The 14589-nt window shown below is 41.8% G+C and overlaps 1 protein-coding gene across 2 annotated transcripts in view; it reads right to left on the bottom strand.

The window, feature by feature from the left end:
* Positions 1 to 14589, bottom strand: part of SHROOM3 (shroom family member 3) — a 264050-nt gene that overhangs the window by 78258 nt on the left and 171203 nt on the right. For both annotated transcript variants that reach the window (XM_089676000.1, XM_089675993.1), the window contains exon 4: positions 3069 to 6264. In XM_089676000.1, coding sequence (XP_089532126.1) covers positions 3069 to 6264 — 3196 coding nt within the window. The remainder of the gene's footprint in view (positions 1 to 3068; positions 6265 to 14589) is intronic.

Here is a 14589-nt window from a genome sequence, read left to right as displayed (position 1 = left end):
AGCTTTTGCTCTGACCTAGTTAAAAGACATTTTTGTCTATTACCCATGAGTATACGCAATTAAGCGAGTGCAGAGATTCTAATCCCACATGTTCAGCTGCATTCCCACATACTTCCTAAGATCAAGCTCAAATTGAGTGCGTAATCGACGATGTTAGAGATGTTTGTGCTGAGCTAAACACAGAAGTCTGCCAATATATCTGGTTAGGAAAATGTGCTAGCATGTGAACAGATCCATTTTTTTCATAAGAGTTTGTGAAATAAAAATGATGTACTGTTTACATTAAAGATTAGCTGATTTACCATTTTTACTATGGAAATAGTAAATGTGTCTTAATAATTTAAGTTTCATTTTGTATAATTAGGTAAAGTGTGCAAGAACAGTGTTCTGCATGCTATGTATTTTAGCTATGGGCTCAGTGCAGCTCCAGTTGTAGCACAAAGTTCTAGGAATGGGCAGTATACTGCAGAAAGAACCACTATGTAAAGCTCATGCCCTCTACTGATTGCAGAGTCATTGGTCCAGCTAAGCAGGGAATGTGCCAAACCACTGCAGGGAGACTGCTCATAAGAGGTCCTTCTCTGCCCCAAGTTGCCCAAGCTTAGAATGTTGTGCCACCACTGGAGTTGATGCAAAAGTAAGACCGGTGCAGAACACTGTTTCCTGCCCAGTTTATGTTTTTATACACTAAAAATGAAACTTCAATTAGACTTTAAAAGAAAAATGAGCTGAGAGAAATATTGGAAATGCTATTATAGATTTCCTTCTGAAAATTCCCGTTTTTTGACTGTCTCTGACTTCAGTAACCTCTGACTTCCAAGTCAGATCCCTTAATAAGCACACTTGATCCAGGTCAGAAAGTATTGAAGCTATTGGATCAGGAAGACGACCAGATGACTAGCATTTTCCAAAAGACATGCCGGCAAAGACATCCTCCATTTTTTCTAGGCAAAGGTCCCATTTTAAGGAACAAATATATTTCTTCCTTTGAAGAAGAAATAAATACGGAACTAAAGTAAAATAAGGGGTTAGAATAAGGAACCAAAGTATAGTTGTTGGCCATGGCAAATCAGGATTCAGACAGTATGTCATTCTCTGGGGACATGAAACAAGGAATCTAAATCATCACTGTGATCATCTCTTTGGTAAGGTTTTTGGTTTGTCACTTGCCTAAGGTGGTAAGCTCACCAATATAAATATTACACACAAGTGCTGTAAAATACTTCATAATATTGCAGCTATATATAAATATGGCTAACAGGTAAATCTATCAAGTACACTATGGAGTTGATTTACTAAAACTGTAGTGTTTGAAATCTCATGCAGTTTTGTATAGAAACTAATCAGTTTCTATCTTCAGTTTGTTCAGTTAAGCTTTGGCCAAAAAAACAGAACTGCACTTCTGCACTATAGTTCTCTTTACTATTACCTGAAATATCTATTATTTATCTACAGTATCAGTAAAATGCATTTTATACCTGTATAGAAAAATTGTGTTGTCTTTCTGTCCTCCAATAGCTTAGTTTAGCTCAGATTTTATTACTTTCCTTTCATCGGCATTTCTTTTGAAATGTCATGTTTAGTGCCTGCGGCATGCAAATGAACGTATAAAGGCAGGTTCAGCAGGTTAGGGCAGAACATTAAATGTAATTTGCACAGGTCTAGAGTGCACCTAGTGAAAATGGACACTTGTTTAGTTTACTCAACCTGTTACCATTGGACTGCAGCGTAATTATAGGGAATGTACTTATCAGTCCGCTCAGTTCTGGAACTAGCTATGTTAACAGAGAATGCAAATATAATTTTAAGCTATTAGTGCAGTTTTTATTCACATTCTTACTAGGGTGAAAGCTGCAGAGCAAAGGCAAGCAGTAGATTTAAAGCTGTCTATACACCAGCAGACAAGGTTATGCAGCATGACCCGGCAGCTTGATCTGGATTAGTGTGTTGCTCTTGTAAGCACACGCTATATAGAAACCTATCAACAGGGTTTCAAGCAACACATTATCAGCACTAACATTGTGATATATATGGCATAAGTAGCCTAAATGTTTTTTTTAACCATAATGTGTTTTCTATGTGTTTCCTGCATAAACAATTCTTTAGAAGTGGTCATGCACAGTAGCACTAATATACTGCTCAAAAAGGAAAGTTATACTAACACTGAAGGTTCAGTATCCCCTTTCTCTTAATCCGAAGAAAACTGAATTTTAACCTCTTGAATGACATTGTTGTGACAATCCCATTTCTAGATATTAGTTATGTAAAAAACACCTTAAGGTATTTTCACAGGGAAAGTAATAATGCCTGTAACTAACAGTAATATTGATTACTATTTGGTTAAGACATTAACTGATCTACCATAATAGTATAAAATGCAGAAGTTGCATGAATATGTAATATAAATATGTGTACAGAAACCTACATACTGAGAAAGGATATCACTAGTAAAAGAAACTTTTAATTGATGAATCCTTCCCCCCAGAATGCCATCTATTCAGCTATAGAATCTCCAGAGAGACAACAGTACCATTAGAAGAGGGGGCCTAGCTTACAGCTTGGGTCAAAGAGTCAGACAAAGCTTTTAACAAAAAGAGATGCTGTCATAATAGAACTTTATAATTATATAAAATCACTGATACCCTTGTGTCCTATACAAAATAAAGTGATCAAAAGCAACAGTGTTATATTAAATTGTGATGGAACAGGATATGTATTAGAACCTTCAGACTGAACTCTGAAAATCCTTGTGAAATACACTTTGGGTAAACTATAAAACAAAAATATACCGTAAAATATGTTTTTCCCATTAAATTCAGTGACCAATCAGCATTTTTGTAGTAACTAAGCACTTGTATCATAGTGAAATATGGTACACATGAAAACTAGCTGATTCCATATAAAGCTCATATATGATCGACTTCTTTAGTACACTAGTGTGTTTCATGAGATAAAGAATTAAAAAAACAGTATATATAGTTACTATATAACAAGTATACTAAAGAAAAATGAACCTGACATAGTTAATATGTGTGTAATGAAGATGACTTCTAGTGATATCAACATACCTGGCTTGTCTTTTCACTGGCTGGTGAAGACCTTGATCTCACATGGAGGGAAGTAGGTTGTTGAGAATTGGCATATAAATCCCGATCAGATGCTGTTCTATCAGGCTTTTGCTCCAGTGAGGCCATTAAAAGTTCAAATGCAGTGACTTCTCTCTGTTTATGTGAAGAAGAGCTTTTACCTTCTGTTCTAGACTTTAAATCCCAGCCTAGGCGTTGTTGGACAAATGAACTTGTGCGAGCCCTGTTTTCCTGGTGTTCACTTTTCTTCTCTAAGTTGGCTAAATCAAACAAGCCTGTGAGTCCAGGTGGAAGAGTGGAGGAAACACGTCCAGTTTTGGACAATGTATCCCTTGGATCCCAACTGCGTAATGGCATATTATGTTCTTGTAGGGAATTAATGCTAGATGTAGAGGAAACACTCTGGCTGTCCATCATACTCCCCGAGAAGTAGGTGCTCTGGGATCGCTCTTTTAAGGGTCCAGGTTCCTGGGATGAAGGCCTCCGGCCAGTCTTTCGTTCTATGTAGTCTGCAAGGGCATTCTGCTGCAGCTGCTTCAGCTCTGGTTTGGAAAGGTTGACAGTTGAACAAGCTTTGCCATCCCTTTCAAACATTCTGCGCCTGTCTGCAACTGTTTGCTCCAAGAAGCTGATGTTCTGCCCCTTTTTTTGGCTACTAATGGAAGATGGCTCACTATCAGATGCTCCCACCTCATTCATCTTCTCTGGCTCTGAATATGATCGCTTTTTCTGCTCAGCTGTTAAACGTCTCCTGGCTCCAATGCGAGTTACCTGGTTAGATACAGCTGTCCCCTCTTGACTAACATCTTGGCTCTTTGCAAATGTCTCCATAGGGGTGACACTGTGACGTTCTTTTGGTGCATGAGGGGATACAGGAGCTGTCTTACCATAAAGAATGGCTGAAGAAGGCCTTTTTACTCTCTTTTCTGTTTGTTTGTATTGTGGGGGGCTGATTTCCAAATCTTTTCTTCTGTAAGATGTTGCTTCTAAGACTTTGGACTGGGCATCTTTGATACTATTTCTGTAAGCCCTACTAAAACCTAAAGTGTCTTGTGCAGTGCTCTGCCAATGGTCTTCTTTATTTGGCATTGTTTGAGAAGTAACTGTTGTTTTATCACTAACTGGCAAGGTCTGCAAAACACATGGTTCATTATTAATCTCCTGGGTCTTGTCTATATGAGTCTCAACTGTTGGTTTCTGAATTTCTCCTAATCTTGAACTGTAGACACTTCCAGCTCTTTTTAACTGCTGCACACTGGAACCTTTGTCAGTAGTATGAGAACCTGAAAGCCTTCGATATTCAACATTCTGCATATGTTCCTGGGAATTAAACTTATTTCTTAATTCTTCAATGCTATTTACAGATGCTCTATTTGCTCCTTTCGTACATTGTCCTGAAAACGGACCATAGACGCTTCCACTTGCTGCATGAGGTTTTTGATTCTCTTGCTCTCGTTGCTCAATCTGGCTAATCTTTTCTAAAACAGATGACCTTTGTTTGCTGTCTTGCTTAGCAGAAGTGAGACTGTTACTGGTTTGGTTGCTTCCAGAATTTTGTTGTCTTCTGGTAAAGTCAGTAGTATTTTTGTGAGGTGATGAAGGGTCATCAGGCGATAAGTGATTGCTAACAAATATAACTGAGCTGTCAGCTTCTTCTGTATGTTTTGTAAAACTTGGGCTTTCTAATTTGTTTTTGTGGTTAGAAAAATGCACCGAGTGTCTGTTTTCATGTTTATCATTTTGGTTTATATCAGAATTGTACTGGATACCCCAGTTCACATATTTATTTGTATCTGGAATGCTGTTATTTCTGTACAACTCTATACCACTTGCCAAGGGTGATGCATCAGAACTGGCAATGCAAGAGCTTTCCTGATTCTGCAATGAAATCTCAGAGTGACTTTGAATTCTTTCATTGGTAGAGAATATATCCCTGTTATCTTGTTGTCCACTGGTCACCTGATTTTTTACTGCATCAGTTTTAGACTCTGGTTTTGGTAGATGATCATTTTTATTGAAGGACTGATTTATTTTTGTAATAGTTATTTCATCTTCACTGTTTAATGCTGAACCAATTGGAATGTCAGGGCCACTGGAGAAATGGAGCTTATAATGGGTGTATTGTGTAGACCCACTTTCTCTTGTTTCTTCTACTTTAGCAGATTGGTTTACTGGGCTTGGCACAGTAGGAATGTTATGAATATTCTGGCTACCTTTTACACTAGTTTTAGACTGTGAGTAAGAGACTGCTTTGGTCCCAGGATCAACATATGAAGTATTATGAGCTCCTTCTTTGGCTAATGCTGGATAAAGCCTTCCGTTATTGTTGTTGAGAGGTTGAGGAGCATGAGCAAAATGTGGCTCTGGAGATGGCACTGGATAGATCCCTGTAGGAAGCATAGGTTTTCCAGGCTGTGGAAGGTGTGAATATACTTGCTTAGGTTTCATTAATGGGCTACATTCTGGACTTCTTTCAAGCACAGTATGCAGCTGGCCTTCACCAAACACCGCTTTCAACTGTTGATTTGCAATGCAAGGAGAAATGGCGGAATGTGTCCCTGGTCCTTTGAAATGCGTCCGTAAATGCCTATTTTGATCCAAACTAGACCAAGAACTTGGACGTTCATGATGTCTTGTTACTGCATAACTGTCACTTCTTGTAGGTGGCATGGGAGGACTTTTCACAACTATATCACTGTCAGAGAGAATTCTGTTCTGTTCAAATCTCCCCAAAGGGCCACTATTCTTAAGCTGACCGCTGGAAAGTCTACCTCGGTTTTTTACCATAGATGAGTTTACTTCATACTCTTCTGAGACACCACGCTGTGCATCATAAACGGTCTTGATATATCTAATGTCAGCATGCTTGATACCATCTTGCAAGTTACCCCTAGGCAACATGCTTTCCATAGAGTAGGACTTCTCCTTGCAGATTGTGGTGGGGTGGTATTCTGGTATGCTGGAGTTCGTGGAGAAAGAGCTGTAAGCAGAGTCTCTTTTGCTATGCAAATGAGCAAGTTGATCTATGCAGTTAGTGGACTTTGCAGGTGAAAGATGACATGGATGATATGTTGATGAAGTGTGGTCCAGGCTTTCCATGCTGCCCCGTGAGCTGTACTGGTCAGGGCTTCGTCTTAAGTACCCATGCTCGTAACTGGAAAGATCACTTGCAGAAGAACTAAAAGAAAAGAGAAACAGAGAGAAAGATGTTACTGCTTGCAAGAAACGTTCTGTAGAGCTTATAAATAAACTTGCAGATGAAATGTTTAGGTTATGGGAGGAACGGAAGAGAAACCATATTTGGGGCCTAGCTCTGTTCTCTGCCAGCTGTCATTCCTGCATATTATAAGTAATTGCTTGCGGCTGCTATGTTCATTCTATTAATCTCACATCAATGTAGAAATTACAGAGATAACAGAAGTGATTGTCAGAACCTTTACAGAGTTCATAAACAACCTGTTTATTGACACTACTCAAACTGATCTCATATACATATACACACACAAACGCACTAACACTACAAAACTAACACAGGATAACGTGAACACAAAATACTTAAAGACTACAGTGTATGCGTGTGTGTTTTATTTCTTTTCTTTTTATGGAGTTGAAAGTTTTCCCTGGCAATCTTCCTGGAAACTAGCAGCATTAGAGAAATTTTGTTTGCTACAAGAAATCTAAACAGACAAGACAGAATTGTAGAGGGAAAAAACTCTTACTATTCTAAAGATGAATGTTAAAATGCCACGTGTCGGTAAATGTGTTTTGACATCCTCCAAACAACTTGGTCTTCTAACACATCTAACATTTTACTAGTTTATCTGTTATTTGGTATTGTTGCTTAAACATGAATCATGATATTTCATGCTTTTATAACTGTCTTTTTGTCCTAGTCCAAAACAGTTGAATGCGTTGCCTAAAACTTTACTGTGTTATTGCAAGTTGGTTGGAATTTCTCTTTTTGACAGATCAATTAATCAACTAAAACTCCTTCATGCCCCTTTGGGAAACAAATCATGTAAGTATAGCATCTAAATTGTCTCCTTTGACAATATACTGTAGAGTAAAACTTCAACTTCCAGCCACTTTCATCCACTACTGGCCTGCCCAAGATTACAGACAGTAGGCAAAAGTTAGAAAACTTTTATAGGGGTTGTGCACACTCCCCTATCAGCTCCACATACTAGCACTTGAGTCTAGTGTTTGGCTCCAAGCACTGGTCACCAGCGGGTGTCTCCCAGCAACTGGACTGTCCAACTAATTAGGCTGCACCTGACGTGGGTTGCTGGGAGGTATATAATCCCGCCCATAACTGAGGTTCAGTGCTTCAGTATTCTTCCTGCAAGCCATGTCCCTGCTGGAGCCTGATCCTTCTACCTGATCTTTGTACCTGACTCTGAGACTTGCTCCTGTGATCTTCTCCCTGTATCACATTCTCTGCTTCCAGTACCTTGCTCCTTGCTTCCCTTGTCTCCTGTCCCTGTCCTTACCTTGTCCTGCCCATGTGTGTTCCCTCCATTTTGTATATCGTTAGTTAGGTTGTTATTTGGGGTTTTGCACTGTCACACTTATTTTGTCACTTGCATTCAGGGCCGGTGCTAGACTGTTTTGTGCCCTAGGCAAAACCAGCTACTTGCACCCCCCCCCCCCAAAAAAAAAACCCTTCACCTGTAGTTCTACTTCACCCCTCCTGGCACACATCCTCTTTCCCTTCAAATTTTCCACCCAGGCAAAAACCCTCTCCCCCAAATCCCCCCTCCTAACCCCTTCCAAATTACCCTTGCCAGCACAATTCCTTCCTCCCTACCCAACCTCCCCCCCCAGCAAAACCCATCCCAACCCCCCTCCTAGCAAAATCCCCCCCATTCCCCTCTCTTTGCACAAATTTCCCCCAATCCCCCTCTCTTAGCACAAATTCCCCCTAATCCCCTCTCCTAGCACAACCCTCCCAATCCCCCCTCTTAGCACAAATCTTCCCCCCCGCATATCCCCACTCCTAGCACAATCCCCCCAATCCCCCCTCCTAGCACAAATCCCCCCCAAATCCCAACTGCTAGCACAATACCTCCAATCCCCCCCTCCTGGCACAAATTCCCCCCCAAATCCCCACTTCTAGCACAACCCCCCCAATCCTCCCTCCTAGCACAAATCCCCCCAATCCTCCCTCCTAGCACAACCCCTCCAGTCTCCCACCCCAAATCTCCTTCCAATGACTGCTCGTCTCTCGGCAGCAGGGAGCCAGGGAATGAATCAATTACCGAACATTATGGTAAGAGCGGTCCTGTGTCATCAGCTTTATGGAGGATCGATCCACTGACAGGAGAGGAGAGCCCAGCCGCACCTCTTGCCTCTCTCCTGTCATTTCTCCTTTGCAAGCTTCCCTGCTCCAGGCTGCTCTCTTCTTGTCACAGCTGTGAATGCGGGGATGGGGGAAGACATTAAGCGGCCAGGCACAGCGTTCATGGAAAGATCGGCCTGGGGGGGGTACAACTGAAATCTGTGGGGCTTAGCCCACTCTAGCACCCCCCAGACGTGGTGGAGAGTAGGGAAAACAGCGTCCATGGATGTGCCCTAAGCAGCAGTGTGCCCTAGGTGGCTGCCTAGTTCACCTAGTGGTAGCACCAGGACTGCTTGCATTGTTTATGATTTATTGGTGTTGGTATTGGAAGTGTGTCGTTTGTTTCAATAAACTTATTTTAACCTTATTCAGTCCAATTCCTGATTCCTTAAGGTACAGTCTACTAATCTGATCACCCGTGCTGGATGTCTGCATCCCTGCACCAGCAATCAATGACAGATCAAGGTCACTATACTGCATAGTTATCCTCTTTTTGTTCAGACCTGTGATTACAGCACATGACAGAGGAAAGTCCAGTATCAACTTCTTTTGCTGTTCTGAGATACAGTATGTGACCAGATATAAAGAGGTGTTAATAAAGTCAATACTGGAAAAATGCAAAAAACTGTTAATCTTGTTGTGTGTACTTGCTTAACCGCTTCTTGACCACCCTATAGCAGAAATACTGCTACAGGGCGGCACGAGTGCGCAAAATCACGTATATATATGTTATTCGTGCCCCCGCGGTTTTCGCGGGCCAGGGGGGAACGCATGCGCCCCTGCCGACCCACGGGTGCCATGATTTGATCCCCCAGGGATCAATCATCTGATTTAGGCCAGTGACGGTCGGCCTAAGTCAGATGATCGATCTTCCTGTTCATGTGTTTACAGTTACACAGGTACAGGAAATTATTACATCTTCTCTCTCTGGGCACATTCCGTCCCAGAGAGAGAAGAATCAACACACAGTGAGTAAAAGCAGCACACTTTTACAATTTAGAACACTTTAAGACACATTTAACCCCTTGATTGCCCCCCCCCAGTTAACCCCTTCACTGCACTGTCGCCAGTGTCATTAGTACAGTGTACAGATTTTTTGCTGATCACTGTATTTGTGTCACCGGTGACTTGAGATAGCATTAGCGACAGTTAGCGCCCCTCCCAGATAGCGTCAGATTGCCTGTCAGTACACCAGTAATCACATTAACCCCTTACACACTTACACAATAAACCTCCATTGCTAGTATAGTGTCTGAATGGATCAATATCTTTGATCAGATCAGTACTACACCAGCGTTCACATTAGTATAGTGTCCCCAAAAATGCAGCGTTAGCGGGATCAGCCCCGGCACCTGCCAGCACCTGCATTTAGCTCCTACGCTTACCCCCCTCCCCCCTTCTCCCCCAGCAAGTGCAGTGTCAGTAGGTCACTTGATACATTGCACACAAAACCGAAGTGTTCGCAGGCCTGATCTGTGTTAGCACTTGCCAGTAAATTTTTTTGTAACGGTTCAAGCAGTCCCTGACAGCCAGGTGCTCTTTTTCCATCGCACTAGGTACCTATAAATTTAGTGGCCAAAATGTCCAGTGAAAGGTACTCTACTGAAGAGGCCTACAGGATTCTGAGCATGTCAGGTGAGAGCGAACGGGAAGACTCCCTGACACAATCAGCCTCAGAATACTAACCTGTAGACAGCAGTGGCACCCTAACAGATAGCTCAGACAAAGGAGAAAAGGTCCATGCTAAGATCAGGCACACCCGACCCCATTCCCAGGTTGCTGAGATGTTCCAAATGCATGATGACTCTCATATGCAGTGCCAGTACTAGTGCCACTCTACCTGTTGGTGACCTGGCGACCACCAGCGGCCTAGTACATCCTGGTCTTTCACATACTAGCACTGCAGTATCACTTGTTGACGTGGCGAGTCCCATAAGTGCAGTACAAGCTGGTGCGGTGGCAAGCACAAGTATTGTTCCGCAGCCACCAAGAATTCGCACACACAGGCCCGTAGAGCCCCTAGTATCCTTCCGGATGTGCTTGCAAATCCCAATTGGCAACCCACAAATTCTGCAGCACCTGTACTTCCCCCATTCACTGTCCAACTTGGAATTCAGGTGGAAATAGCACATTTAACTACTCCCCTTGATATTTTGGAGCTGTTTTTCACAGAAGATCTGTATGCATTGATTGTGGATCAAAGCAATTTATATGCACAACAGTTTATCGCCCCCAACCCAAATTCAAACCTTGCCAGATCATTCGCATGGAAACCCATTACAGTTTCCAAATTTTAAGTTTTTTGGGGCCTAACCCTCAACATGGGCATTACTAAAAAAAATTAATTGCGGTTGTATTGATCCACAGACCCAATTCATCATATGCCCGTGTTCTCTGCTGCCATGGCCAGGCAAAGATATGAGAGTATAATGCGTTTTATGCATTTCAATGACAACACACTCTGTCATCCTCAGCGTGACCCTGAATTTGACCGGATCTACAACATTTGGCCCCTTGTAAATCACCTTAACCAGAAATTTGCAGATGTCTATACTCCCCAGCAAAACATCTGCGTTGATAAGTCCCTCTTTATATTTTTGGCCACTTTGCAGTCAAACAATTTCTCCCCAGCAAGCGTGCCAGATATGGGGTCAAGATGTATAAGGCCTGTGAGAGGGCAACAGGCTATACATATAAGTTTTGGATTTACAAGGGAAAAGAGCCCCCCAGATGCCCAGACTACATGGGGAGTAGTGGCAAGATAGTTTGGGACTTGGTGTCATCCTTTTTCCATATGGGGTACCACTTATATGTGAACAATTTTTATTCAAGCGTGCCACTATTTAGACATTTGTACAATCTTGGAATTGGCGCATGTGGCACCGTGTGACTAATCGCCAGGGCTTCCCCCAACCAACGGCTTGTAAATACCCATCTTAGAAAGGGGGGAAAAGCCTGCTTGAGAAATGAGGAATTGCTCGCAGTGAAGTGAAAGTACAAACGGGATATTTTCATCCTGTCTTCCATTCACATAGACACGACCATCCAAATTTCCAAGGCAGCTGGTGTTGTTGAGAAGCCCCTCTGTGTCCATGACTATAACCTTAACATAGGAGGGTTGGACTTCAACTACCAGATGATGAATCCGTACTTAGTTTCCCGAAAAGCCAGACGCTGGTACAAAAAAGTGTCTGTTTAATTATTTCAATTGGCTCTATATAATGCTTTTGTGCTTTACAAATCAACTGAACGAAGTGGATCTTTGGTAAAATTCCAGGAAGAGATCATCACAGCCCTTTTGTATCCAGAAGGTGCTGTGGCCCAAACCCCTAACACAGATGCAGTTAGCCAGCTGCATGAGAGGCATTTTCCCAATGGTACCCCAAAAAAGATGTGTGTGTAGCAGACATGGAATTAGGCATGAGACCCACTGTTTTTGTCCCTCCGTCGCTACCACACACTAGTGGAGTATTAGTGTAGGGTACAGCACGGCACAGTTCAGGGCACATATTTACACAGTAAATATGCCATATTTGGTATCTATTTACTTGACATACCCTCATCTTTTATAAGTTACCAAATAATTGGCCAATATATTGACATAAAAAATTGCACCACCCAACATTTTATTCACTAGGGTGTCTGCTTTAAAAAAAAATATAATATATATAATGTTTGGGGGTTCAAAGTAATTTCCTAGCAAAAATACTGATTTTTTTTTCATGTGAACAAAAATTGTCAGAAAAGGCTTGGTCTACAGGTGGTTAGAAGAATGACTGATGTGTGGCATAAACTTCTAATGCTGGGCATAAAATGCTCCCACCCTCAAAATTATCCCTTTTTGGAAAGTAGACACCCCAAATTATTTGCTGAGAGGCATGTTGAGTCAGTAGAAATATTTATTTTGTTACCAAATATTTTTGGAAAATGATATAAAAATTATTTTTTTTTACACAAAATGGTCACTTAAATGATTTATTGCTCACACATGCCATGGATATATGTGGAATTACTCCCCAAAATACATTCTGCTACTTCTCCCGAGTATGGGGGTACCACATGTGAGACGTTTTGGCAGTCTAGCCAAGTACAGGACCCCAAAATCCAATAAGCACCTTCAGGCTTTTAAATGGGCTTTATTTCTTCATTACACTTCCTAAATACCTATCACAGTTTCGGAGGCCCTGCAATGCCAGGATAGCACCAAACCCCCCCCCCAAATGACCCCTTTTTGGAAAGAAGACACCCCAAGGAAGTTGACAAGAAGCATGGTGAGTATTTTGCAGATCTCATTTGTTGCCACAAGTTTTTGGAAACTGAAGGAAGAAAGCAAAACATGTTTTTTCTTTTCTTTTTTTATATTTAAAAACCTTGTGAGAAAAAATTAGATCTACAAAATACTCACCATGCCTTTTTTAAAATTCTTTGGGGTGTCTACTTTCTAAAAAGGGGACATTTGGGGGGGGGGGGGTTGATGCAATCCTGGCATTTCAGGGCCTCCGAAACTGTGATAGGTAGTGAGCAAGTGAAATGAGGAAGTTACGCACCTTCAGGCTTTCAAAGTGGTCATTGGATTTCAGGCTCCTGTATGTGGCTAGGCTCCGAAAAAAGTCTCACACATGTGGTATCCCCATACTCGACAGAAGTAGCTGAATGTATTTTTAGGTTTAAAGCCACAAATACCCATGGCTTGTGTGAGCAATATATCATTTAAGTGACAACTTTGTGTAAAAAAAAATATATATATTTTTGTCAATTTTCAAAAACTTGAGGAAAAAAAATCTTCCATGGACTCAATATGCCTCTCAGCAGATAGCTTAGGGTGTCTACTTTCCAAAAAGGGGTCATTTGAGGGTGTTTGTACTGTCTTGGTATTTTAACACCTCAAGAAATGTGATAGGCAGTCAGAAAGTAAAAGCAGTGTAAATTCCATTATCTATACCATAGTTTGTAGTTTGTATCAATATACACTTATTGGGATTTTTTTACCAAAGCTGAACTCCACCTTTACCTTCAGTTTTGTAATGTTGTATAGGCTCCTCTCCTGCACTGAAAATACTTGCTCTAATTTCATTGTACACTGTGAGCTTCTCACAGTGTTCATTAGAATCTGCAGCAAGTCAGATAAAGCACACTTAATTTCATAGCTGGAGGATATCCAGAATCATCTAGCCCTTTCTTCCCCAGTCTTACAGTCCCTTATTCCTTGGATTTCAGTTTTATCATTCATACAGGCTCTGCATCACATATGGTTTTTTTCCTTGGGCAGTCTGCAGGCAAATGCTGCCTGCCTAAGAATGCTCACAACTCCATCAAGTTATGTTGGTATTTGCATAACACGTCCCAAAAGCCAGCCCACTGCTTGCATCAGGTCTGAGGGTTCTGCATGGAGTACTAATGCTAAGTCTATCTATGTGCACTGCTGGAGAAGCACAGAGACCCAGTTATGATGACACTGGTTCAAAAATAAGGTATGATATGAACACCGAAAAGAAGGAAAGAAGGGATCAGGAAAAGCAAAAATAAGCAGACTAAACTTCAGATTTAAAGCTCATCTCCAGAAAATAAAAAAAAAAACACCACGGCAGTGGGCCCAACAGAGGATTAGGGAGAAAATACTTGCCTTGCTCTTCCCTTCAACACGTGCTCTCCAGCACTGCGACTGGTCTACTGCAGCTGTTCTCTAAGGCCCTGGGGTCTCCAAACTATGACCCTCCCGGTGTTGAACAACTGCAAGTCCCATGAGGCCTTGCAAGACTCTTGACAGCCACAGGCAAGAGACATGATGGGACTTGTAGTACTTCAACAGCTGGAGGGCCATGGTTTGGAGACCCCTGCTTTAAGTTCTAGTCTTACTGTAGCCTCCTCAGCATACATTACAGGGTAAATGTCCCTGTATGGTAAGTGATGATGCTGAGGCTATACCCACAGACCGGAGCTTCAGGATGGAAAAGAGTGCCAGAGCTGTGCGGCGTGAGGAATTAGGTAAGTGTAACAACCCCATCATCTCTCCCCTGGACATAAAAAGCAATTAGCCCTTGAAGTGTGGGCAGAGCTGCTGTTAGAAACCACGGGGCCCCATATAGCGCATCTGACAGGGCCCCCCTCCCCAACAAAAAAAATACAATTTACTATGCTTCAGTTATGAATGAACATAGTATGTGA

This window comes from Staurois parvus, unplaced genomic scaffold, assembly GCF_062004578.1.
Source record: "Staurois parvus isolate SC_StPar_1 unplaced genomic scaffold, SC_StPar_1.0 ptg000013l, whole genome shotgun sequence".
Taxonomy (NCBI): Eukaryota; Metazoa; Chordata; class Amphibia; order Anura; family Ranidae; genus Staurois; species Staurois parvus.
This window is presented reverse-complemented; position numbering and strand designations above follow the sequence as displayed.